The following is a 27,279-nucleotide window of genomic DNA, read 5'->3' as shown; positions in this document are numbered from 1 at the left end:
ATTCTGGCCTGGAGAATCCCCATGGACAGAGGAGCCTGGTGGGCTGCAGTTCATGGGGTCTGCATAGAGTCATACATGACTGAGTGACAATCACTTTCATACTTTCACTTTTGCAGAGTGTCTTATCCCTTGAAACAATCTGAAGCATTCAGTTGCAGTGTTCTAAAATTTAAAATTTTAAGATGAACCTGAAACTGTTTAATCTAATGTCTGACTTATAGCTATGGCAAAATTTTTCCCTTTTTCGATTTCCTTAGATTTGTAAGTATTGTGGTGGAGGCATTACCATCTTCCCATTTAAATTCAGAAAAAAAAATTGACATGTTGTACTTTGTGACAGAATTTCTGAGTTCTGTAGGCGTTTTGGAGTCATAGGCAGAACATATAACTAGAATACAAATAATCAAAACCTGTTGATTTTCCTGACTTAGGAGAAGTTGTTTTAACTTTCAATTTATGATAATGTTCAGTAGAAAACTGAAACTTATAACCACTTAAGAAAGTTTCTACCTTTTCTTTGTAAAAGTTCCTGTTTTAGTGAAGGTTTCAGTATGTCTCATTTGTAATTTTTATTAAACCAAACTCATGTCAGCAAAACAGAGTTACTTTTCAAGTCAGACTTCTACTGTCTGATGATATACTGAGGAATTCATATTTCTTCTGTTTAATAATTATTTTTAAATGGATATATCTATATATAAATCACAGGGAGTCTGAAGTATAAAATAGTTATCAATCAAATGTACACTAGAATGATATTTTTGATTTAAGGTTTTTGTTCCTATTAGTTTTGTGTTCTTGCCATATTTTTAATTTATTGAGGACAGATATTATTACATTATTAATATTTTGACTCAGTGTTCAAAAACGTGATGCAGAAATTTTTTTAAGGTATAACATTATCTCTAACAACTTACTTCTATTTATCATAGAAGACTTAACAGTCAAGATCTCTGAGCCATATCTGGTCTTCCTGGATTCTTGTTAAATATTTTTGAAGACCAGAGGAGTGCTATTAGAATGGTATAATAAAAAGATGCTCCAGACGTTGACTTAGCGTCGTATTTTGAGTTCAAGTACATAGCCGTGTGTACTTAGTAATCTGCATTGTTTCTCTCTTACCTGTGTGGCACCTTGAAAGTAAAAGAGCAAGTCATCCAGTTGTGTCTGACCCTGCCACCCTATGGACGGTAACCCTCCAGGCTCCTTTGTCCATGGAATTTTTCCAGGCAAGAATTCTGAAGCAGGTTGCCACTTCCTACTCCAGAGGATTTTCCCGACTCAGGGATCCATCTCTTGGTCTCTTGGTCTCCTTCATTTGCTGCTGGATTCTTTACCTCTAGTGCCACCTGGGAAGCCCTGCATAATATGAATAATCTGCATTAGAAAAACTGCCTACACAGTAAAAAAAAAAAAGATATTGCTTTTGAATACTAATTTTTTCATCTGTTTACTCTTCAGTGATTTTGTCACCATTGTGTAAGTTAGGAACAACTAATTTTCAGTGTCACCATCTTTTTGAAGATGGTATCCTATAGGCAGTTCTTCTCATGGATAATAATCTCAGGGAAAACATTGATAAAAAAATTTATCTGGTGTGCTAGTGCAAATCAATGTCAAAATGTCATATGAAGTTAAGAAAAAAATCTTTGTCTTTATGTAAAAGTAATTTCAAATGATCTTGCATATCAAATAGGTATTTGCTTGAAATATTCAGGTGCAATTTATTTGTTTAATTAAAGTTAGATATTGTTTTGATACAATTCTCAATTTTATGTGTTAATCATTAAGTATCTTAAGTAATATTTTAAAAGTGAAAATAGAAACACCTATATTTGAACTAAAATTCTTAAAACATATGTCACTGAAGTAAAAACAACCTTTCGAGAGGTTATGTTAATTCTTTCTGAAGATCAGAGCTCCTTCAGCATTTTCCATTTAGTTGCAGTGTAAAGACCTGTTAAAATGACACTAAAAATGTAGCGTAATCAACATGCAGTGTTAATCAAGCTGCAGTTTACAAACTTATGTTTTATCGCAATTTTTGTTATTAACAGTCAGCTGAATTGAAACTAAGTGGGGTTTTGCAGTGTCAAGTGTTCATACGGTTAGGATACTTTAACAATTAGCAGGATATTTTCAAATACTCTGGTCTTCCGGCAGCACTTTCTTATTTAAAGAAGATAATATGTATGCATCTATCCTTTGATTTGCCATTGTTGTTTTGCCTTTATAATTTACAAGATAAACTGCAATTTAAAAAAGCTCCGTCAGTGTCTACTGTGCCTGTCATTGGGCTAAGTACCTTAAATCATATTTCATTCTTACAGCAATTCTGTAAAGCACATTTATTTTTTTGATAAGGAAATTGAGACCCACAAAGACTCAAGATCATACAACTTGTGATTTGCTGGACATAGTTTTAACTTATCCAACATTCCTAAGAAAAGACCTAAGGAATTGTAGAAATGTCCCTTATTTTATTATATTCATATTAAGATTTTTCCCCTCAAGTGATTTTAATATATTTTGTTTACTTTGTATTACTGTAAAAATGTAGATCTCAGGGTAGGCAGGTAAATGACCCCATTTATTTTAAAAGGAATAACTGTATCCTAAGAAAATAAGCAAATTCCCTAAGTTTCACAAGGAACATGTGCTTTCTTATGGTTAATCTGTTGGAAAATATTTGTGGAGGGTACAGGATAAGCCACAGAGTGAGGGGAGGTACCAAGTGTCACTTGCTAGGTTAGTTGAGGCTGGTGGCTAATTCATGCTAGAGGATGTGAGCGTCTCAAATATTAATAATATATTCCTCTCTTTGAAGTATGAAAATAGTTTGTAACCTCTAGAGTTATTTTTATTAGACTAATAATTAATTTTTTATGAAAAACATTTTTGGGGGGCCTCACCATGTGGCTTGCAGGATTTTAGCACTCTGAGCAGGGATTAAACATGGGCCCTTGGCCTGTGAGAGCTTGAGTCCTAACCACTGGACTGCCACAGAATTCCTTATAGTGGTAATTTAAATCTAAAAATCAAACTACATAAAACTCCTTAAACTCTTAGACCATTACTAAAATGAAAGTTTTACAAATTAAGCATGAACAGAAGTACAAAACTAGTATTATTCAAAAAAAAAATAGCACCAATGTAATAGAATGGACAGGACTGTGTAAAACTAAGTCACAGATGTTGGTTTAATAGTAAAAAGATTTAACCTTGTATTTCTATAATGTATTTCTGAATTTGCCCTAAATAAAAATAATACAGAGCATACATTTTTAGAAGCATGTTATACAAAACTTTTGTTTCCTACTATAGAATAAAAACATAAAGCTATCAGAGAACTTTGCCAATGCCAATATTGAAAGTGGAAGTGAAGTTGCTCAGTCATATCCAACTCTTTGGAATTTCCAGGCAAAAGTACTGGAGTGGGTTGCCATTTCCTTCTCCAGAGTATCTTCCCAACCCAGGGATCCAACCTAGGTCTCGCACATTGCAGGCAGACACTTTACATTGAGCCACTTGGGAAGCCAATATTAAAGGCATGCTATTTGATAATCATTTAAAACTCTCTTCATTTACTTGGTGATGGAATTAGTATTGTGCTAAAAATATGTACCTAAGCCAATAACACTGCAATTAGGAACCGAAAAACATTTTACTCTGGATTTTCTGTTATACTTACTGCCAATAGTCAAGGCAAGTTGGACCACACAGAGATAGCATCTGAGCCTATTATTTGTAACTTTATTTTATTAGTTTTTTTTTTTTTTTTTTTTTGGCCATTCTGTGCAACATGTGGGATCTTTGTTTCCTGAGCAAGGATCAACCTGCTCCCTCCACAGAGGAAGTTTGGAGTCTTAGCCCCTGAACTGCCAAGGAAGTCCCTATTAATATGCTGGGTCTGTAGCTCAGTTAGTAAAGAATCTTCCTGTAATGCAGGAGACCCAGGTTCAATCCCTGGGTCAGGAAGATCCCCTGGAGAAGGAAATGGCAACCCACTCCAGTATTCTTCCTGGAAAATCCAATGGACAGAGGAGCCTAAAGGGCTGCAGTACCTGGGGTCACAAGAGTCGGACACAACTTAGTGACTAAACCAATGCTGATGTGCTACTGAGTGCTGTGCTCAGGTTCTGTAGTGCATCCTGCCATGTGTGATGGCCAGATTTTCTGACGAGTCTCTGTTCTAAGGCAAAATATTTTTCGTATCGTGCATCTGTTTGTATACCATCTCTCCTTCACCTGTTATGCATTGAATTATAAACACAAAGTCACATTCTAAAGATAGATGGCTGTACTCAGTAAAAGGGTAGCCATCTAGATGACCTGGAACATGCTTATATTCTCCTTGTTAGGCTGTTATTGAACTGTAAGCATAGACGTTTTGCAAAATCTTGGAGCAAACTCAAGGACCCCTGTGAGTAAGCCCCTGGATCTTTCGGGGAAGTGCTCCTTCAGGCCGTAATGTGGCTCTGTGAACGCACATTCCTCCTTGCCTTTCATGTCCGCTCTGCTGGATGCTGAGAAAGTATTGTTTTTCTAACATTTGGATCAAAAAACGTACAGAACTGTGTCGAGAATAATTGAAGAGGAAATTTTTCTTTCTCGGCTTGAGATGCCACACTCGGGTTGTAAAAGGGACAAGTTTTAATGACATCCATCTGTTGCAGATTAAAATAAATGGAGCTCAGCGTTTGAATGCCTTGTTCAGAGTCAGACTTTATATAGGCATAAGTACAATTGGTTTTAGGATTGAGAGTTCTAGGGACAGACAGCAACAAAGCATAAAAAGTCTGTATGTCAGACTTTGCTCTCAAAGGATTGTTGTTTCCTTCTTCTCTCTTTCTAGTGCTTTTTGTGCGTGAAATCTCCCGGGTCAAGCCAAGAGACAACAGTCTGTTTTGAAAGCATGCCTCTCCCACCACTAATGCCTAATTTTAATTTTTAAATTCTTACTTTTGTCATACTCAGAGGGAAATATAGCATGGTAAACATTGCTGCATCTCTCACCAGGAGTCCCGGAATCCTCTTTCATCTCTGTGTTGATTGAAGGTAACCAGACTAAAAGCTGTTTATCCTAAGCTCTTATGTCAAGAGCTTTAATCACAGATTGACCTCTTTGTAGTACAGGGTTTGCAAGTGTTTATCTGGAAGTAGAAAAATATATACTTCTGTACCAATCTATACTTTTAACCTTCAATAATGTCAGTATCTACATATACATTTTGAAGTTTCATTTTAAGTTTGTTCTTGAAACTCATGATCTGAAAGCATTTTATAATAACACACTTAGTTGCATTTGCAAAATGCATTTCCAATGCGTTTTCTTACTTTGGAAAAACTAAATCCCTTAATGGGGTTCTAGAAGAATACAGCTTATAGCAAAATTTACTGTGACTCAACTGCTGAAGAGATCCTTGCCAGGATAGCTCACGTGTTTCCTTTCTATTGGCTCTAGCCTGTCTAAAAACCTGGAAACTTTTTTTTTTTTTGGCTAGAATTCCAAGGACTGGACTTAAGTCTTTTACTTGTCTTTACTTTTTAGGAATTTGATTCAGAAAAGAGAAAATTAGTTATTAAAACTTGTTATTGTGTAACAGCAAAAGCAATCCTCAATGTCATGCCCAGCCCCTACAGAAGGTTCTGAGAGGGTCTAATAGGTACCCCTCCATGACACCTGAAGTCCCTTCAGACCAACAATAGCACCCCCCTCAAGCTTCTGCAGGGTGTCTCTGGGTGTTTCTTCATTCCTGCAGGGTCAGCTGCACCCTCTGGCTCTACTTCTGTTCATGGCATTCTTTTTTTTTACAGGAATGATAGCGAACCCTGATCTTAGTTTGTGAGTTTGATCATGTTAGGCATGTAGAGAGAGACAATCAACTGGCTTTTTAATGTAGTGTGTACTTTACTGTCTCTTTCCTTATTCCGAAGTTAATGTGTTTCTAAGTAGTTTGTCTCAAGCCAACTCTTCATTTTTCTCCGTGCATAGATGGCTGATAAATTTGAGGCTAGAGCTGTCAGCCAAGAATTCTCTCTCTAGCTAAGGCACTCTATCAAGCAAGTGCCAGGATTTACAGAGCAAATAGGTAGACCAAGGGCATACTGAGGTTATCACAAACAAACTAAACCTATAGCTGAGGTTAGGTAGCTACAGTAACCTCTGCTTTGATACCTTGCACAGATAAGGCATTACAGCAGATAAGACTTGCTTTGACACTGAGAAACAGGAGTTAAACCTTGGATCTTCCACTGAAAAATTCTGTGACCTTGAAAATTTTCTAAACCTCTTTCCTCACCTATTAAATGAGCATAATAATAGTTGCTTTCTCCTAGTATTATTGTAATCACAATACAATGCATATGACTTCTTAGCTCTGTGCCTGACGCACTATAAACATTCATGTGCTCAGTCGCGTCTGACTCTGTGGCCCCATGGACTGTAGCCCGCCAGACTCCTCTGTCCATGGAATTTTCCAGGCAAGAACACTGGAGGGGGATGCCACTTCTTACTCCAGGGGATCTTCCAGACCCAAGGATTGAACCTGTGTCCTGCGTCTCCTGTGTTGGCAAGTTGATTCTTTACCACCAGTGCCACCTGGAAAGTGCTTGACATTCATAAGTATTACTTATAATTATGAAGCCTTGTGTACCGGATGGAAGTACTTTCTAGGCATCATCTTTAATATAGTATGTAATATTTGTGCATACTAAGTCACTTCAGTCATGTTGGACTCTTGTAGCCCGCCAGGCTCCTCTGTCCATGGGGATTCTCCAGGCGAGAATACTGGAGTGGGTTGCCATGCCCTCCTCCAGGGGATCTTCCCAACCCAGGGATCGAACCCGCATCTCGAGGCGAATTCTTTACCACTAGTACTACCTGGGAAGACCATGTAATATATAGCATGTGGATTCATTTTTAAAAACCTAGATATGGGAAATAATGTTGTCATACTTTCTGTGACCTAATGTTATTTAATGGTTCTTTTGTAATAACTAATGTTTCTTGTGGGATATTGATGGAGCATAATGCAAAGAATTATCATGTTTCACTTTTAAGTGCTGGGGCAAGAAACTTGAAGGAGGAAACTCTTCCTGGAATTTAGAATTTGCTGCAAATCACAAATACTTCCACAGAATAGGCATTTCAAAGTGAGTTCCCATTCAGTCCCTGCAGCATTGCAGATATGCTGGGGGCACACTGCCATGAGCAGAGCTTTCAGGAAGGATGAAGTGTGAGGCATCACAGCAGAGCAGGGCGGGGGAAGGCAGCACTATGTTAGTCACACCGGGATGTGTTTCTGAAGGCTCCGCGCGTGCAGTCCAGATGTGCAGATTCCAGTCACACCTTTCGACTCCTCATAAATTATCTATCGAATTTGTAAATATATATGGCATTGTGGTATTTGGCTTAAATGTGAGGTGATTTTGTCTTAGGGTGTTCAGTCTTCCCCTGTGGAAATCATCCTAACAGTCTGCAAGTAATTCCATATTTGAGACTCCCAGAGGAAACACTTCCATTTCTGTATCTGTACTTCATCACCAGTCATAATAAATAGGTCCAAGAATATGCCAGGGGCCCTTGCAGAGTCCTTTCGAGAGAGAAGGAGGCAGGCAGTATAGCCTACTGGGGAGAATGGTGGATTAAGAGCCATCCCACCTGCATCTCCCTTTCTAGTAGGCCCCTTTTCATAGGGCTCTCCTATTGTAGGTAGGTTGCTGTCTTCTCTTTGCACGTGTGTGCGTGCTAAGTTGCTTCAGTCGCATCTGACTCTTTGCAATCCTATGGAGCATAACCTGCCAGCCTCCTCTGTCCATGGGGATTCTCCAAACAAGAATACTGGGCTGGGATGCCATGCCCTCCTCCAGGGGGTCTTCCTGATCCAGGGATTGAACCCACATCTCTTATGTCTCCTGCATTGGCAGGTGGGTTCTTTACCACTAGTGCCACTTGGGAAGCCCATTTCCTCTTTAGTCAGATGTTATACCACAAGATCTATAAAGTGATGCCAGTATCTTGGAACCTAATGAAGTTATCATCATCCTTGTGTTAAGGTTTGAAAATCGGACTTTGTCAGCAAGTCAGAGAGGCAAGGTGCCTATGGCTACGTCTCTGAAATAGCCTCCTTTGGACATATTTCTTGGTGGGGGTGGGGGTTTTCAGCTGATTTTACCAGGATCAGGTTTTGAGAGGAATGGACTCAGGATGAGGACTTAGAAGGCAGTTTCCACTCGGACTGATCATCTTTACCAAGAGATTTGAATCTGGTATTATGTCAGCTGGTTTAAATTTAATCTTGTTTTTCCAAAATCACTATGATCACAAAATTTGCATTGGCCCAGTCTGCACCTGCCAGCTAGCACTATCTGCTTTCCTCAAAGCATCCTTGCAACTTTCTGTTTTTCCCGTATCATAAGGACAGATGACTGTCAGGCGACCCATAGTCAGTATTTTCCCTCAGATGCATCTGAAAACCAGTCAAGGAAGAAAGAGGAAACCCAGTACCTTTCATTTCTTTTCAGTTTTTGATTCCTTTTTGGCTTCATACTAGGCTCAGTATAAAGTCCCTAGCTTCCTGAAGCAAAAATGAATGGGTAACAGTGGATTTGGGGGTAGTATAAATTCATCTTTACATGTCTTTATTTGGAATAAAGCAGTAAAATTATTTTAATGATTCTTTTACACTCTTTAATAGAGCAGAATGTATTCCCATTGACCTTAATGTCCTTAGCTCTCTAGAAATGTTGTGAGGTTGCTCACTTGTCCTGTTAATTATTATTAAGTGTTTTAAATTCAGGTTTGAATTATTTTGCAGCCAAAGCTTTTCTGATCTGCGGTGCAAACATTCTTGTTTCTTTGTTTTTGATATGTTCTCACTTGATCAGTAATTCACTGAAGCTCTTTTCTGTTTCTCACAGTCTGACAGCAATGCAAGCTTCCTCCGTGCCGCCAGAGCAGGCAACTTAGACAAAGTTGTGGAATATCTGAAGGGGGGCATAGACATCAATACCTGCAACCAGGTAAGCGCCCTGCAGCAGCCTCTGTATTATACGCTGAAGGCATACCTGTTACCTATAGGTACACTCAAAGAGCCCAGCAGGGTTTTTTGTCTTTTATTAAATTTACTAAAATAGCACCAGTCCAGAATTATGAAAGTTTATTTTTGCCTCCTTACCAACTTTTGAAGCCTCAGACATTTGTATCTAGAGCTAATAATACCAGCAAAATAGATAGATCAAAAATGATTGAACATCAGTTTTGCCTATGAAATGATCTGGGCTGCCCTTAGCTGAAATACTGCTCATTTATTATCAACTAATTATCCAGATGCTGGCTTCTATTCTTGTCTGCTGTAGGCCTTTTATTCAGGTGGTAACTGATTATTACAACTTGGGATAGAGAAATAAAAGGATAAAGTCAAAATTATGTACCCATTTACCCGTCCCTACCCTGCCATTACTTTTAAAGTATGGATTTGAGTGAGAAGAGTTTGAAACTGTTGGCTTAAATGAGGTGTTTGGATTATTTATTCATCACACCCATTTGCTAAGGACTTTAGATGTTATTATACATTTTGGATATTATTTGATCCCAGGGATGTTGAGATTTTTGTGTTTTCTATAAGATTTTAATACCATGAATAAAAGTGTCTTGTGAACTCCAGTATTCACTATAATGTGCTAAATGTTGTGATGTGTGTGTGTGTGTGTGTGCATGAAAGAGCTAACTGGGAAATGAATAATCCTGGCTAATTATAAGCTGCTGCTGCTGCTGCTAAGTCGCTTCAGTCGTGTCCGACTCTGTGCGACCCCATACACGGCAGCCCACCAGGCTCCACCATCCCTGAGATTCTCCAGGCAAGAACACTGGAGTGGGTTGCCATTTCCTTCTCCAATGCATGAAAGTGAAAATTGAAAGTGAAGTCGCTCAGTCATGTACGACTCTTAGCGACCCCATGGACTGCAGCCCACCAGGCTCCTCCATCCATGGGATTTTCCAGACAAGAATACTGGAGTGGGTTGCCATTGCCTTCTCCAAATTATAAGCTAGCAGGAGATAAATTTCATTGTCTAGTTCGAAATCATCTGTAGAATGTCATATATATCCTGATATATATACCTGATGTGTATTATACCCAGTTACGTTCAATTTATACTCCCCTGAAATTAGTAAATCTTTCAAATACAACTTCTCAAAAACTGAATCTGGTGTCTTTTCATAGTCAAACTTGCTCTCCTCCCAAATTCCTACCTGCTGATTTTCTTTTTGTTGTTCAGTTGCTAAGTCATGTCCAACTCTTTGTGACCCCGTGAATTGCAGAATGCTAGGCTTCTCTGTCCATCACTATCTCCCTAAGTTTGCTCAAACTCGTCCATTGAGTTGATGATGCCATCTCATCCTCTGTTACCCTCTTCTCCTTCTGCCTTCAGTCTTTCCCAGCATCAGGGTCTTTTCAAGTGAGTCACTCTTCCCATCAGGTGGCCAAAGTATTGGAGCTTCAGCTTCAGCATTAGTCCTTTCAATGAATATTCAGGGTTGATTTCCTTTAGGATTGACTGGTTTGATCTCCTTGTTGTCCAAGAGACTCTCAAGAGTTTTTTCTAGCACTACATTTCAAAAGTATCAATTCTTTGGTATTCAGCCTTCTTTATGGTCCAACTCTCACAAGCGTACATGACTACTGGAAAAACCATAGCTTTGACTATATGGACCTTTGTCGGCAAAGTGATATCTCTGCTTTTTAGTACACTAAGTTTGTCATAGCTATTCTTCCAAGGAGCATCTTTTAATTTCGTGCTGCAGTCACCGTCCACACTGATTTTGGAGCCCCAAAAAATAAATCTGACACTGTTTCCACATTTTCCTCATCTATTTGCTATGAAGTGATTGGACTGGATGCCATGATCTTCGTTTTTTGAATGTTGAGTTTTAAGCCAGCTTTTTCACTCTCCTCTTTTACCTTCATCAAGAGGTTCTTTAGTTCCTCTTCACTTTCTGTCATTAAAGTGGTATCATCTGCATATCTGAGGTTGTTGATATTTCTCCCGGAAATCTTGATTCCAGCTTGTGCTTCCTCCAGCCCAGCATTTTGCATGATGTACTCTGCATATAAGAAGTTAAATAAGCAGGGTGATAATATACAGCCTTGACATACTCCTTTCCCAGTTTTGAACCAGTCTGTTGTTCCATGTTTGGTTCTAACTGTTGCTTCTTATCCTGCATACATGTTTCTCAGGAGGCAGGTCAGGTGGTCTGATATTCCCATTTCTTTAAAAATATTCCACAGTTTGTTGTGATCCACACAGTGAAAGGCTTTTTCACTTTTCATTGAAAAACATAGTCACTTTCCTTACTGATACTTAGTTCCCACAGGTTTCCACCCTTGTCTTCTCCCTTACTCCCGTCCAGCACTCCTTTCCTGGTTCATTTTCCACATCCGCAAATTTGCATTAACCCACAGTATGGTCACTCACCATAGTTGCCGTAAGATCCTGCTTAATTAGGTTCTGTCTTCATCTTGTCACTTTGGTCAATCTCTATGCTGTCTTGAGTCATCTTTCTAAAATAAAAATATTTTTATGGTACTCCTCCACCCTCAAACTTTTACGGCTTCCAATGCTTAGATCAGTGTGGTTGTTATATAAAAATTACCTGCAGACTTTTGCAAAGGGTGCAGGGTTTTCCTTGCTCCTCCCAAGACTTTCCACCATAGGAAGTATTGTCACCAACGGCAATATTTCTTGTCCTTTAGGGAAGTATATCTCTTGGCATCAAAAATATTGAGTGCAGCTTGCTTTTAGGAATCAGTCTGCTATAACCCTGAGCATCCCTATGTATTCCTTTGGGTGTGACAAGAATGAAAGACACTGAATGCTATTTATCTGGGGAATTTCTCAGGGTAGTGTTTGCAGTGAGCAACCTTGAGGGATTAGGTAGCTCATTCCTTCAGAGAAAACGCAGGCTTCTTCATTCTTAGTTTAAAAGCTGTGAATCCCTGAAGGTTAGTTCTTCTTTTTTTTTTTTTTTTCATTTTCTGAATGTTGAGTTTTTGTTTTTTTTTTTAAATTTTATTTTATTTTTAAACTTTACATAATTGTATTAGTTTTGCCAAATATCAAAATGAATCCATCACAGGTATACATGTGCTCCCCATCCTGAACCCTCCTTCCTCCCTCCCCATACCATCCCTCTGGGTCGTCCCAGTGCACTAGCCCCAAGCATCCAGTATCGTGCATTGAACCTGGACTGGCATCTCGTTTCATACATGATATTTTACATGTTTCAATGCCATTCTCCCAAATCTTCCCACCCTCTCCCTCTCCCACAGAGTCCATAAGACTGTTCCATACATCAGCGTCACTTTTGCTGTCTTGTACACAGGGTTATTGTTATCATCTTTCTAAATTCCATATATATGCGTTAGTATACTGTATTGGTGTTTTTCCTTCTGGCTTACTTCACTCTGTATAATAGGCTCCAGTTTCAACCCACGGTATGCACAGGTACCCATGGTCCTCTGTGTCCCTTCCTTGGGATTGGGAGGGGACATAGGGAACTGGTGTAGGCAACATGTTGACAGGCAGCCGATTCTTTGCTATGAACTCTGAAGTCAATTGAGCTTCCCTCGTGTCTCAACAGTGAAGAATCCACCTGTAATGCAGGAGCCTCAGGAGATGCAGGTTCAATTCCTGGGTCGGGAAGACCCCCTGCAGTAGGACATGGCAACCTACTCCAGGATTCTTGCCTGGGAAATCCTATGGATAGAGGAGCCTGGCAGGCTACAGGCCATAGGGTCACAAAGAGTTGGGCATGAGTGATGTGACTTAGCGCGCATGCATGAAGTCCATTGTCTCTCATCTAGGAGACTCGTGTCTTCTTCTAGCATCAGGAAGCAGTAGCAGTTTATCAGTGTAGCTTATAGGTAAGATAAAACAGCAGACCTTACATAGTTCTTGGCACTGACATATGGAATCAAGCCAAACGCCTTTATCCTAGTATATAAGATCTTCACATTTTATGACTCCATTTCTTATCTATCTTATATTTCGTTATGAATTCATTTAATATGTTTCTAGTATTTTTTTGCACAAATAATTTGGGGTTTTCATATATTAAAAGAGCAAGAACATCCAAATTCCTATTGTTGTTGCTGTTCAGTCTCCAAGTCACGTCCGACTCTGTGACCCCATGGGCTACAGCATGCAAGGCTCTGCTGTCCCTTACCGTCTCCTGGAGTTTGCTCAATTTCTTGTGCATTGGGTCGGTGATGCTATTTACCAATCTCACTTCTGCTGCCCCCTTCTCCTTTTTCCTCAATCTTTCCCAGCATCAGGGTCTTTTCCAATGAGTCAGCTCTTCATATCAGGTGACCAAAGTATTGTAGCTTCAGCTTCAGCATCAGTCCTTCCAATGAATACTCAAGGTTGATTTCCCTTAGGATTGACTGGTTTGATCTCCTTGTAGCTTAAGAGATTCTCAAGAGTCTTCTCCAGCACCACAATTCAAAAGCATCAATTCTCTGGCACTCAGCCTTCTTTATGGCCCAGCTCTCATATCCAAACATGACTATTGAAAAAATACAGCTTTGACTATATGAAATTCCTGTATAGATGTATGAACTTCCTCCAAATTCCTGTATAGACATAGGAACTTCTTCCAAAACTGCCTGTGAGAATGAATATAAATTGTTTGAATATTTTAACATGCTATTTTAGAATTTTTTCAAGTACATGAAATACGTTCTCCCAATTTTAATACCAATTCATTAACATTCTATATGCTAGTAAAAAGGCATGAAACTGTTTGAAGTATTAGTTCATTTAGATAAAATCATCATAAGTGATGCCGGAAGAGGAACCCAAGGAAAACAACATTAACCTCAGTCAAACCAAGTCCACTTTACCCTAAAATATAAGAAATATCTTAATCATATAAAAGATCTTAGGTCTTTGTGTTTTTTAAAAGAAAAACTCTCAGCAGTAAATGCTCACTTCTTATCTGCTTTATAGAGTTGTGAACCTGACTTCTTGAGTTACCTAGAAAAGTTTTTAGTAGCTTAATATTTTTCTTGTGGCCCAGTGTGCACTAACACATGACTATAAAAGGGAAGAGCATTTGTTTTTGTGAGAAGGCAACAATGTCATGAAATCACACAGAATTTAGATCCCAGACGCTCAAGTTTAAGTTCTGTCTCTACTTTCATCAAGTCATTTCAAGTTAGAAAGTCACATTTTTCTAATCTCTAGGACAAGAAAATAATAATACATTCAATTTTACACACTGAGCAGCAATGTGAATTAAATATGAAATATGAAAGGACTTTCTAAGGTGTACATATTCTAACTGCAATGACTGTGTATTATCCACCGAGAACCAGTAAAATTGAAGTTGACCTCCTTGCAAAGTATGAGGTTGATTCTCCTCAGTCACCAGAATTTACCAGGTAATAAAGTAATGCAGAGTTCCAAAGAGTAGCAAGGAGAGATAAGAAAGCCTTCCTCAGCAATCGATGCAAAGAAATAGAGGAAAACAACAGAATGGGAAAGACTAGAGATCTCTTCAAGAAAATCAGAGATACCAAGGGAACATTTCATGCAAAGATGGGCTTGATAAAGGACAGAAAAGGTATGGACCTAACAGAAGCAGAAGATATTAAGAAGAGGTAGCAAAAATACACAGAAGAACTGTACAAAAAATATCTTCATGACCCAGATAATCATGATGGTGTGATCACTCACCTAGAGCCAGACATCCTGGAATGTGAAGTCAAGTGGGCCTTAGAAAGCATCACTACGAACAAAGCTAGTGGAGGTGATGGAATTCCAGTTGAGCTATTCCAAATCCTGAAAGACAATGCTGTGAAGGTGCTGCACTCAATATGCCAGCAAATTTGGAAAACTCAGCAGTGGCCACAGGACTGGAAAAGGTCAGTTTTCATTCCAATCCCAAAGAAAGGCAATGCCAAAGAATGCTCAAACTACCGCACAATTGCCCTCATCTCACATGCTAGTAAAGTAATGCCCAAAATTCTCCAAGCCGGCTTCAGCAGTATGTGAACCGTGAACTTCCAGATGTTCAAGCTGGTTTTAGAAAAGGCAGAGGAACCAGAGATCAAATTGCCAACATCCACTGGATCATTGAAAAAGCAAGAGAGTTCCAGAAAAACATCTACTTCTGCTTTATTGACTATACCAAAGCCTTTGACTATGTGGATCACCACAAACTGTGGAAAATTCTGAAAGAGATGGGAATACCAGACCACCTGACCTGCCTCTTGAGAAATCTATGTGCAGGTCAGGAAGCAACAGTTAGAACTGGACATGGAACAACAGACTGGTTCCAAAGAGAAAAAGGAGTATGTCAAGGCTGTATATTGTCACCCTGCTTATTTAACTTATATGCAGAGTACATCATGAGAAATGCTGGGCTGGAAGAAGCACAAGTCGGAATCAGGATTGCCAGGAGAAATATCAATAACCTCAGATATGCAGATGACACCACCCTTATGGCAGAAGTGAAGAGGAACTAAAAAGCCTCTTGATGAAGATGAAAGAGGAGAGTGGAAAAGTTGGCTTAAAGCTCAACATTCAGAAAACGAAGATCATGGCATCTGGTCCCATCACTTCATGGGAAATAGATGGGGAAACAGTGTCAGGCTTTATTTTTTTGGGCTCCAAATTCACTGCAGATGGTGACTGCAGCCATGAAATTAAAAGATGCTTACTCCTTAGAAGGAAAGTTATGACCAGCCTAGATAGCATATTCAAAAGCAGAGACATTACTTTGCCAACAAAGGTCCATCTAGTCAAGGCTATGGTTTTTCCTGTGGTCATGTATGGATGTGAGAGTTGGACTGTGAAGAAAGCTGAGCACCGAAGAATTGATGCTTTTGAACTGTGGTGTTGGAGAAGACTCTTGAGAGTCCCTTGGACTGCAAGGAGATCCAACCAGTCCATTCTGAAGGAGATCAGCCCTGGGATTTCTTTGGAAGGAATGATGCTAAAGCTGAAACTCCAGTACTTTGGCCACCTCATGTGAAGAGTTGAGTCATTGGAAAAGACTCTGATGCTGGGAGGGATTGGGGGCAGGAGGAGAAGGGGACGACAGAGGATGAGATGGCTGGATGGCATCACTGACTCGATGGACATGAGTTTGAGTGAACTCTGGGAGTTGGTGATGGACAGGGAGGCCTGGTGGGCTGCAATTCATGGGGTCGCAAAGAGTTGGACACGATTGAGCGACTGAACTGAACTGAAATTAAATATTGTTGTCTGGTGTTGGCTCTTTTTTATTACCATTCAGGAATGTACATCAAGTAGAGATTAGGCAAATGAAGTGAAAAATGCGTGTTGGTGGCCTGATACTTCATCAGTCGGCAGAGACAAATGTAAGGGAGACACTCCCCTGAGTTTACAAATACAGGAAGAGTCCATAAGTGGTTAAGTGATGTCCCCAGGGTCACAGAGGTCTGTTCTCTTTCAGCTTTTAATCTTCCTGAGATGTTTGAATCTGCCCTTCCCAATTTGCCATGGTGCTGCCCTTTATTTTAAAGCTCAAATCTTTTTTAATCTAATGTTGCTGGTATAAATGGGACCTTATTCATCCACAGATTAGCATAATATGCAGTTAAAGGAACTTTTAAGTCAAAGAGCACCACCACCAGGATTACTACTAAAACTCAAATAAAATATAGAACAGAAATAATTCCCAAACATCCAGGAGAGCAAAAGAGGCAACTTGTTAGCCAAAGTATTGCTATTTCTAAATATATAAAATCTCAAAGCTAACATTGCATATCTTGCTCATAAGCCTGAGCTTCTGGGGAGCATTATGACATGTAACATAGAAACCAGGACTTTCTGTACCCTGTTGTATTTCTCAATGAAAGGCAATCTGGGCTGCACCAGCTTTCCAAAAATACCATGTGTGTTGGCATGCTAGATTCCTTAAACTAAAATATGGATGAAATTCCTTTTCTTTATAAAATTGGTCTCATAACTACCATGAAAATTTTGAAATTTAATTGAAAAATGCCATTTGGCTTCTACTTTCATTTGAAGGACATGAGGAAAATGCAAAATTTGGCATAAGATAGATTTCTTTAAAAAAAAAAGAACTGAATTTTCATTTTTCTCTTTTCAAAGAAGTCACAATTTTGTTAACTTTCATTTTTCTTAAAAGATGAAGCTGGTAATGTATTTATTTTTTATCTCTTGTACATTCAGAAAAAGAGAGTAAATCTTGGCTTTGGCTCCCTATTTTTGAAACTCATGTGTACTTATTTTATATTTACTTAGTAATTGTTCATAAGATAATATTGCAAACAAAGTTAACATCTAGATATTAAAAATAGCCTCTATGACCTTTTCATAAGATTTTATAGCCACTTTGTGGCTCAGACCGTAAAGAATCCGCCTGTAATGCAGGAGACCTGCGTTTGATCCCTGGGTTGGGAAGACTCCCTGGAGGCGGGCATGGCAATCCAGTCCAGTATTCTTGGCTGGAGAATCCCCATGGACAGAGGTGTCTGGCGGCTACAGTCTATGGGGTCACAAAGAGTCGAACATGACTGAGCAACTACGCACAGCACATACATCAATGAAAGCCTCTGAAGGTTCAGATACTTTCACCATGTACAAAATTTATTGGTTCCACAGCAATGACTTCAGAATGAAGGATATCACGTATCATTTATTGGACATAATTCTAATTATTACCTTAAAGGTTAACAGTTCTTAAAGCGTTCTGATTTTTGACCTTGACATGTTTACCACTGAAGTGATAAAGTGCTAAATATCAGTTACAGCCTACGTTTCATTTCTCAAAAGCAGAGGACAATGTCGGCGCTCCCACAGTGACTTTATCATAAGCTCACATAGTTAGGACTCAGACCACACAGCCTTTTTGGAAGCCACATTAAAAATGTGGGTGCTGAAATCCAAATTCTCATTTTAGCCACCTCTCAGCTACCTGACCCTGGGCAATCAGCTTCTCCAGGACTCAACTGCTTTCTCAACATAACATAGTGATCATAGTAACACTGAAGTCATAGGGCTTTTGTGATAATTAAATATGATGTTTGCCAAATGCAAGCATTTTAAAAATATTAGCAAATTATAATCCTTGTTACAATGTAATATTTTTAGATTGATTCTCAACCTGAGCTTTAGTAAAAGTAGTGCTTGTTCTCATAGGCAGAACATAAAAGGTATTATCATAGCCTGTGTCATCAAATAGGCAAGATCCCATTTAGTAGCAATTTGGTAACAGTTACTGTTTATGTGAATTATTTTAAACTAAAATCTTTTTTGGAACAAAAATCTTTTTTATGAATGTCATTTGGCTCCATCTGGTCAGAACTTCTTTTTTAAAATGCCAAAAACAATTTTTAGCCTTGGACTTTATAAAGATAAAAAGAAAAATGAATAGCTGAGAACTGAATTCATAAAATTAATGGAATATCAAAATGAACTACACACAGTTTTCTAACAAGTTAAATGAGGTACAAATATTTGTACAAATAATCTAGGTGTATATCTATGAGTTAATTGTGACACCTCATTTAGAGGAAGCAAAAGGTGGTGCATTTTTCTGGTTCAGGTTAACCTTTTGTTATATAACTTTTTGTATAATAACTTTTGTTATTATTTGTTAACCTTTTGTATAATAACTCTTTTGTTATTGGATTCTGCATCATTCTCTGATTTTCTTCAATACATTAATACTAATTCTTGCTTTATACTGACTAGTGTTGACTCAAACTGGATTTGAATGATGTCTCCCAAATAATTTGAGCACTTAGAATTTTTAGTTTCAGAGATAAGTCATTCAATGTAAAGCAATTCCAGTAGAGACTTTTCCTCAGCTACTTCTCCATAGATCTAAAAAGCTTCATATGTATAACCACACAGATTTATGAAACGTTTGAAATGTAACCCTTCTTTCACTTTAAAACAGCTTTCCCTGGTGGCTCAGATGACAGAGTCTGCCTGCAATGCAGGAGACCCGAGTTCGATCTCTGGGTCAGTAAGATCCCCAGGAGAAGGAAATGGCAACCTGCTCCAGTATTCCTGCCTGGAGAATCCCATGGACAGAGGAGTCTGGTGGGCTACAGTCCATGGAGTAGCATAGAGTCAGAGAAGACTGAGCAACTAACACTTTCACACTTTTCATTTAAAAACTCCCAAGGGTAGCTTCCTGCAGATTATTCCTGTGACTGTCTTCTTAAGTACTTTGCTAAGTGATTTAGACTGAACAGAACAATTTATATTCTAAGAATATTCTTCAGTGCTTGCTTTCTATGACTTAAAAGATGTTGATTTTTAAACATCACTGACTCGATGGACGTGGGTCTGAGTGAACTCCGGGAGTTGGTGATGGACAGGGAGGCCTGGCGTGCTGCGATTCATGGGGTCCCAAAGAGTCGGACACGACTGAGCGATTGAACTGAACTGAACTGAATAGCAAAGACAGGGCATAAACTGACTTTATGTTGAAAAGTAGCCCTTAAACTGAAAGGGAGCAAGGGCAGAAGGAGGAAATGCTTTGGAATACTTTATGAAGAAGGAATGTTACTCTTTACACAGAAGCATACATTCAGTTCAGTTCAGTTCAGTTCAGTCGCTCAGTCGTGTCCGACTCTTGGCGACCCCATGAATCGCAGCACGCCAGGCCTCCCTGTTCATCACCAACTCCCGGAGTCTATTCAAACTCATGTGCACAGAGTTGGTGATGCCATCCAGCCATCTCATCCTCTGTCATCCCCTTCTCCTCCTGCCCCCAATCCCTCCCAGAATCAGGGTCTTTTCCAATGAGTCAACTCTTCACATGAGGTGGCCAAAGTATTGGAGTTTCAGCTTTAGCATCAGTCCTTCCAGTGAACACTCAGGACTGATCTCCTTTAGGATGGACTGGTTGGATCTCCTTGCAGTCCAAGGGACTCTCAAGAGTATTCTCCAACACCACAGTTCAAAAGCATCAATTCTTTGGTGCTCAGCTTTCTTCACAGTCGAACTCTTACATCCATACAATACCACTGGAAAAACCATGGCCTTGACTAGATGAACCTTTGTTTGCAAAGTAATGTCTCTGCTTTTGAATATGCTATCTAGGTTGGTGATAACTTTCCTTCCAAGGAGTAAGCGTCTTTTAATTTCATGGCTGCAATCACCATCTGCAGTGATTTTGGAGCCCCCGAAAATAAAATCTGACACTGTTTCCACTGTTTCCCCATCTATTTCCCATGAAGTGATGGGACCAGATGCCATGATCTTAGTTACACTTCTTTAATACTTTAGGTGAGAGATGAGGTGTTCTGTTCTAAGGCATCAGGCAGGAGAGATATGAGAAGTGGTTGGAGTCTGGATATATTTTTAAGATAGAGCTGATAAATGTTGTTGATGGATTTAATGTAGTCTGAGAGCCAAAGAGAGATGTTGGGGATGAAGATTGGGGCTGTAAGGAGACTAATGAGGGTTGAAGATTTGTTACTGGAGAGGAGAGAGAAGTTGTGAAATAATCATCTGAGACTGGAAGAGAGTGATGAAGGGTAACCGAATGGTTGTGTGTGTATGTGCTCATTTGCTAAGTCGTGTCTGAGTCTCTGTGACTCCGTGGACTGTAGCCTACCAGGTTCCTCTGTCTATGGAATTTTCCACTCAAGAATACTGGAGGGGTTGCCATTTCCTTCTCCAGGGGATCTTCCCAACCCAGGGATTAAACCCAAGACTCTCCCGTGTTTCCTGCCTTGGCAGGTGAATTCTTTACCACTGCACCGCCTGCAAAGTGAATGGTTGCCAAGCAGCGAAGTAGAATGAGTGGAAACAACAGGAGTTGGGGATGAAGGTTGGGGTCACAAGGATAGTGGAAGTTAAAAGCTTCATTAACTGAAATGGGAAAGAATGTGATTTTAGCAGGTTTAAGGAAATAATCATAAGTTCAGCTGTGAATATAAGTTCAATTCATCTATTTGATATCCAAAATGTTGAGCATGTAGTTGGGCATATGAGTCTTGGGTTTGGAGGAGAGCTTTTTACCAGAGATACATATTTTGGAGCATTCAGTGTTACAGATGTTATATAAAGCCATGATACCGGACCATGTCACCAAAACAATATGTGAAAATTATGTGAGAAAACTGAAGAGGTCCAAGGACTGAGCCTTGGGACATTCCAACTCTTAGAGGTCAGGAAGATGAGGTGGAGCTGGGAAGGAGAAAGGGGGAAAGTGCCCCGAAAAGTGGGAGAAAACCTGGAGTTGTGGTGTCCAGGAAACCAAATGAAAGGTTTATTTTCAGGTGGAGAAAAATGTTCTGTAAAACACTGTTCAAATAAGCTGAAGAAGGGAACAAGAGCCTTAGTAAAGTGGTGATAGCTAATGACTTGATTAAAGCTTTCCTGGTTGCCTGGTGGGGTAAACATCTGACTGGAGTTGATTCAGTCGAAACGGGAAGACCAGATACTACTGCATGGACTCTATAAAGGGAAGGAGAAAACGGAGGAGGCAGCTGGAAGAGGAAGTAGAATCAAGAGAGGCTTTTTAAAAAACAATATGAGATAAATTATAACATTTTTGTCTCATTAATGGAAAAAATAAGCAGAAGGGGGAGAAGTCAATGAGGCATGAGAGAGAAGAGAGAAATGCTGGATGCTGTCCTAAGGTGGGTAAAAGGGGATGGGGCCTGGTATACACATGGGGATTTGGCCTTTGCTAAGAACAGGGATAGTTCAGGAAAAGGGAAGGGTTTATGGATAAAAAAGCAAGAAGCACTTTGGATGAGGTGCTCGGAGCTGGATGTGGAATGGAAGTTGTTTTCCATTGCTTCTATTTTTTTTTAGTGAAATCTGAATGAAGGTCATCAGCAGAGAGGAGAGATGGGAGAGAGGCAGTATTGGAGATTGAGGAGAGAGAAGATGTGAAATAATCACCTAGGGGAATAGGAGAAACAGTAACAGAGTATGATTGCCAGGCAGCGTGATGAGCAAGCTTGTTATGCATGGGTTCTTCTGCAGCCGCATTCAGACGTGGTGTCAGATGGAGAGGTCCATCACCAGGACTGTGGTTCAGCTAAGCATGTGTGGTATAGCTAGAGAAGGCCAAGCCAACTGAGGATACCTGCAATGGAATGAATAAAATTATAAAGATTATGCATGGAATTTAGGCTGAGTGAGGAAAGAAATGGACACAGTGAAGAGGTGAACAAACTCTAGGTGTCAGGGACTGAAGGATTGCTGGATTTGGGTCAGGATATTGGCAAGAGAGTAAATGGTAGCAAACAGATTCAATACTTGAAGTTGAAATCCTGGAGGAAGATTATGTTACTGGGAATGACTGTGGAGAGAGTAGATGAGGTAGAGAGAAGGAAACATTATTGATAGAGAAATCAGGAACCTGACTGTGGTTTTGGAAAAACCACCTTCATATTTGTTGGAAAAAGTGGCAATAAACTAGAAGCTAAAATCTTCAAGAGATGAGGATGGAATCTGAAAGATACAGGCTGATGGCATCTGGAGATTTATGTAAAAGGAGAAGGAAAAATAGTTTTGAAGAGCAGTGAGGAGCAAGAAGCATCAGCACAGCTCCACCAAGCCCAGTGGTTAAGTGGGGCATGGGGGATGAATATAATATTATTGAGTGGACTTCAGGGAAGCAGTGGTTTTGTGTTTCAATTAGAACAGAAAGGTTAAAAGGAATGTTTAGAGAAGAGATTTAAGGCACCGCTAATAACCACATGCATGTGTTCTAGAAGACCTTGTGTAAGAGTTTCAGAATATGGGAGGTGATCAGAGATGATCAGAAAAAGGGACACGTATGGGGGTTGCATTTGGAGGGAAGAGGATTGACCTGGTGACTGGCATACACAAAGATACAGGGTATGCTAAGTTTTGTTAAATTTAGTCTATATGGTCCCAACCAGATAGTGATGGTGAGATTGTGAAAGTTGTCTGGAAAAAGATGTGAGGCAGTGGGGGGTCTAACCAGGAGCCCACAGAGCTCTGGAGTCCCGCCTTGATTTTGGCTGTGGAGGGTCAAGAGAGGGAAGATCTTTATCCAAACATATATTCAATAGAGCTGTTCAGATACACACAGCAACCAAACACAGGTGGTGTGTGAAGTGAGATGTATTTAGATGCCATTCTTGCTTAGTCATTTTTCTGCTTGGTTTCTTTCCTTGTGCCATTAAAAATCAGCCAGCCCTTTTGCAGTGGCTGAGCTTTTGCCCACTCCTAGTCTAACAGTCTCTTTCTTTGCTAATCACTAATTCCAGTCTTTTCCCACGTTTCTATAGACATTTTCCAGGCCTTTACCATGCCTGTCTACTCTTGTAATTTTCTCTTTCTCCTTCTGTGTGTGTGTGTTTTGATGATTGTAAAGGAGCAACCCCAAATCCTAGGATCTCTAGTCTTCAAAGTCTTCTCTTAGGGATAAGGAGTAGGAAAGAAAAGGAAACCTTGTTTTCGGATGGTAACTTCTTCGGATTCTTAGAAATGAGGAAAACAGACATGCAGAAGAGAATTCAGCAGCTCCATGTGGTTGTCCATTGAACCGGACATGATCGGGAGCTACCTGTCGGTTGATGAACCTGTGTCTGTACAGGTGTATAACTTGATGTAGGTGATTGATTTTAGTACCACACTGTTTTTTCTTCAGCCTCTTCCCTCAGAAATGAAAGGTCTTCAGGGTAGGATAAAACAGTCTAAAATGCAGATGAATAAGGGCTCATAAGGGCACACCTTGGAAAAGGTGATCCATGGCTCTTCCCTTCTTCTGACTCCCTTCACTGCCACCACCACCACCAAAAAAAGTTACCAACAATACAAAGAAGACAAGTACTTTGTGCAGGGTAGAGGATGTGGTGGGGACAATCTGATATCAAACCCTGCACCTGATCATGTATACAAACCCATTGCTGGGGTGAGAGAAGGATGCTACTGCTCTTGGGAAAGAGGTTTATTGGAGAACGTGTGATGTGATATTTCCCTTAAGGAATGAAGGAAGATAGCAAAGTGCCCAAGGGAGGCAGGGGAGAGAAGTAGGGATGGAAGGAAGCAATTTATCAGGGAGATGAGAAAATAGTTTCTCATCCAAAGCAACCAAAGAGAAGTTGCTTAAGAGATTTGCTGTTCAAGTTCTCTCTTTTTTTTTTCCAATGGTCTTTCTTTCTTTCTTTTTTTTTAAATTTTATTTTATTTTTAAACTTTACATAATTGTATTAGTTTTGCCAAATATCAAAATGAATCCGCCACAGGTATACATGTGTTCCCCATCCTGAAAAACTAGCTATGATCTCTATAGCCTTTTTTAATGACTCCTTTTAGTGGGATTTTTATATCTCTAAAGAAGGCACTATATTCTTATTAACCATTTGTATCCAGAGCTAACAATTTAGCAAAACGCAGAAAGGAATGAATGCACAACCCACAAACAGAAAACTTGGAACATTAACAGCACAGGAAAATTAAGGGGTTTAAAAAGAGAAGTCCTTGAAGCATAGCAATGTAAATATGGTTACTGACTTACATGAACCAGCTCACAAAGGATGATTTATAAGCTAAAATTTAAGCTTCAGTGTTGTTCAGTGAAAAGGGTACTTTGCTGGAAGGCCTGGCACACAATAGGTTTCCAATTAATATTCACTAAGTGAATAATTGAATAAATATGGATATTGAGCCATTCTCCTAAATCATTCTGAATCTCATATTACCCAGTCATGAAATGGGAAATAACACCTGTGGTATTAAGTAATACTTTATTGCATGCCGGGTACATGCTCATCACTGTCTATGTACTTCATATATGTAACCTTCACAGTGTAGTTCTCTTCCTCAAAGCAAGACTACTTTAGGCTAAAACGATATCAGAGAAAACCCACTGTGTTGCACACACTTACTCAGGGGACCAAATTATGGCTGTGTCAGTTGCAGTTGGATAGAAGTTAACAAAAAAGTTGGGCTGGCCACAGTTACTGATTTCACTCAAGCTAGAGTAGCTGGATGGACAAATTCTGGATAAATTCTAACAAGTGTATTCCTTCCAGTATGATCAATATTGTTATTATTCGTTTCAGGTAATTTACAATTCTCTGGGACATAGTAAAGCTTCTAATGCTTATGAAGGTTGTTTTATTTCAATTGGAGGATAATTGCTTTACAATGTTGTGTTGGCTTCTGCTGAACAACAGCCACCATCAGTCATAATTATATATGCAGGGGCCTCCCTCCTGAGCCTCGTTCCCCTCTCCCATCCACACCTCTAGGCCATCACAGAGCATCAGGCTGAGCTCCTTGTGTTACGTAGCAGCTGCCTCCTACGTGCTTCCTTTTACACATGATAGTGTATGATGTCTCTACTACTTTCTCAGTCAGTCCCACCTCTCTCCTTCCCCTTCTGTGTCCACAAGTCTGTTCCCTATGTCTGCATCTCCATTTCTTCCCTGTAAACACGTTCATCAGTACTCTTTTTCTAGATTCCACATATATATATGGATTATTATATTTGTTTTTCTCTGACTTCTATAACAGGCTCTAGGTTCATTCACCTCACAACTGACTCAAATTTGTTCCTTTTTATGGCTGAGTACTTCTTATCTTGCCTCCTCAAGCATCTGTTTTACTTTATAAATGGAGCAACCCAAGTTTCATTAGGTTATGTTTACAAACCATCTCTTGAGGCCCTATTTCTTCTACTTAGAGAAGGAGACTATTTTGAGAACCTTGAGAATCTATCTGTATGCTTCAGGTTCAGAAATACTGCATTAAAATTCATGTTCCTTTAAATGATCCTTTGGAATCAATCACGAATATGAGAACAAGAAATTGCCTGATGATATTTAATTAAAAGTGATTATCCAGATGATCCAGCATATATGTCTATTAACTTTAAGATTGGCACTTGCATGAAAATGCTAAATTAAAAAAGTTCTCAGAGAATTCAGAGATCCTTAAGAGCACATCCAAGAATTTCAGGTTGAGAAAAACCACTTTAAATATTTATCTCAGAGTCTAATTTGCTCTTATACATGTTAATGTTAACCAACTTCAGCCTCATAGAGTGTACTTTTCTTGATTGTATTTCCAAAGGCTAAAGGTGGGTGTAATTGTTCCTGACTTGTCTGTGCACCTGTCTCATTCACTGACAAAATGCACAGTTACTGGGTGAATTAAGCAAACTCTTATTTACCTCTGCATGGCACATACTATTTATTAGCTCATTCATTGTAAGAACATTACTGCACTGGCCTTCCTCTTGTTCCAGGTACTATGTTAGGTGTAGAGTTTATAAGGTTGAATGGATTTGACTGTTGTTCATGAGAAACCTTGTTTCTCATAGAAGATAAACAGGAAACACAAAATACAATCAATTGTGAAAAGAAACAAATTGTGTGATTGTGTAAAGGATAAACTGACTAAGCCAGTGAGTGCATCTGAGACAAATCTGAAAGTGATACCAAATGCAAATTGCAAGAATCATTTTCAGTTCAGTTCAGTTCAGTCGCTCAGTCGTGTCCAACTCTTTGAGACCCCATGAATCGCAGCACTCCAGGCCTCCCTGTCCATCACCAACTCCCGGAGTTCACCCAAACCCATGTCCATTGAGTCGGTGATGCCATCCAGCCATCCATCCTCTGTTGTCCCCTTCTCCTCCTGCCACCAATCCCTCCCAGAATCAGAGTCTTTTCCAATGAGTCAACTCTTCGCATGAGGTAGCCAAAGTATTGGAGTTTCAGCTTTAGCATCAGTCCTTCCAATGAACACCCAGGGCTGATCTCCTTCAGAATGGACTGGTTGGATCTCCTTGCAGTCCAAGGGACTCTTGAGTCTTCTCCAACACCACAGTTCAAAAGCATCAATTCTTCAGTGCTCAGCTTTCTTCACAGTCCAACTCTCACATCCATACATAACCACTGGAAAAACCATAGCCTTGAATCATTTTATTATGATGTAAAACAGAGTGATGATGCGGTTCTTAGAGGACTGCTCTAAGCTAACTTTTGTTGTCTGAGGGTTCCCTCCTCTCTCTTCCCATAATCCTTTAGAGCCCAGTAAGCCAAATTTGGCTTATTTTTAATTAAAATTGTAAAATGGGGGGAGAGATGATTAATTATTAATTCCCTAATAACATTACTAGATTTTTTTATGGGTACCTTGAAATGTAGACTTGGTACCTAGAATGATGCTTGGCATATAATGCATGTACAAAACAGCTTAAATAGTTGAATAACTGATATTCAGTTATTGATTATTGAATTTAAGCCTTCTCTAGTCTATATTAATATA

General features: G+C 39.5%; 1 protein-coding gene across 18 annotated transcripts in view; it reads left to right on the top strand.

Annotated features, from left to right (window-relative positions):
- The window catches only part of ANK2 (ankyrin 2), a 286,106-nt gene that overhangs the window by 58,048 nt on the left and 200,779 nt on the right, over window positions 1-27,279 (top strand). For all 18 annotated transcript variants that reach the window (XM_070790805.1, XM_070790806.1, XM_070790804.1 and 15 more), the window contains exon 2: window positions 8,923-9,024. In XM_070790805.1, coding sequence (XP_070646906.1) covers window positions 8,923-9,024 — 102 coding nt within the window. The remainder of the gene's footprint in view (window positions 1-8,922; window positions 9,025-27,279) is intronic.

This window comes from Bos indicus, chromosome 6, assembly GCF_029378745.1.
Source record: "Bos indicus isolate NIAB-ARS_2022 breed Sahiwal x Tharparkar chromosome 6, NIAB-ARS_B.indTharparkar_mat_pri_1.0, whole genome shotgun sequence".
NCBI lineage: Eukaryota > Metazoa > Chordata > Mammalia > Artiodactyla > Bovidae > Bos > Bos indicus.
This window is presented reverse-complemented; position numbering and strand designations above follow the sequence as displayed.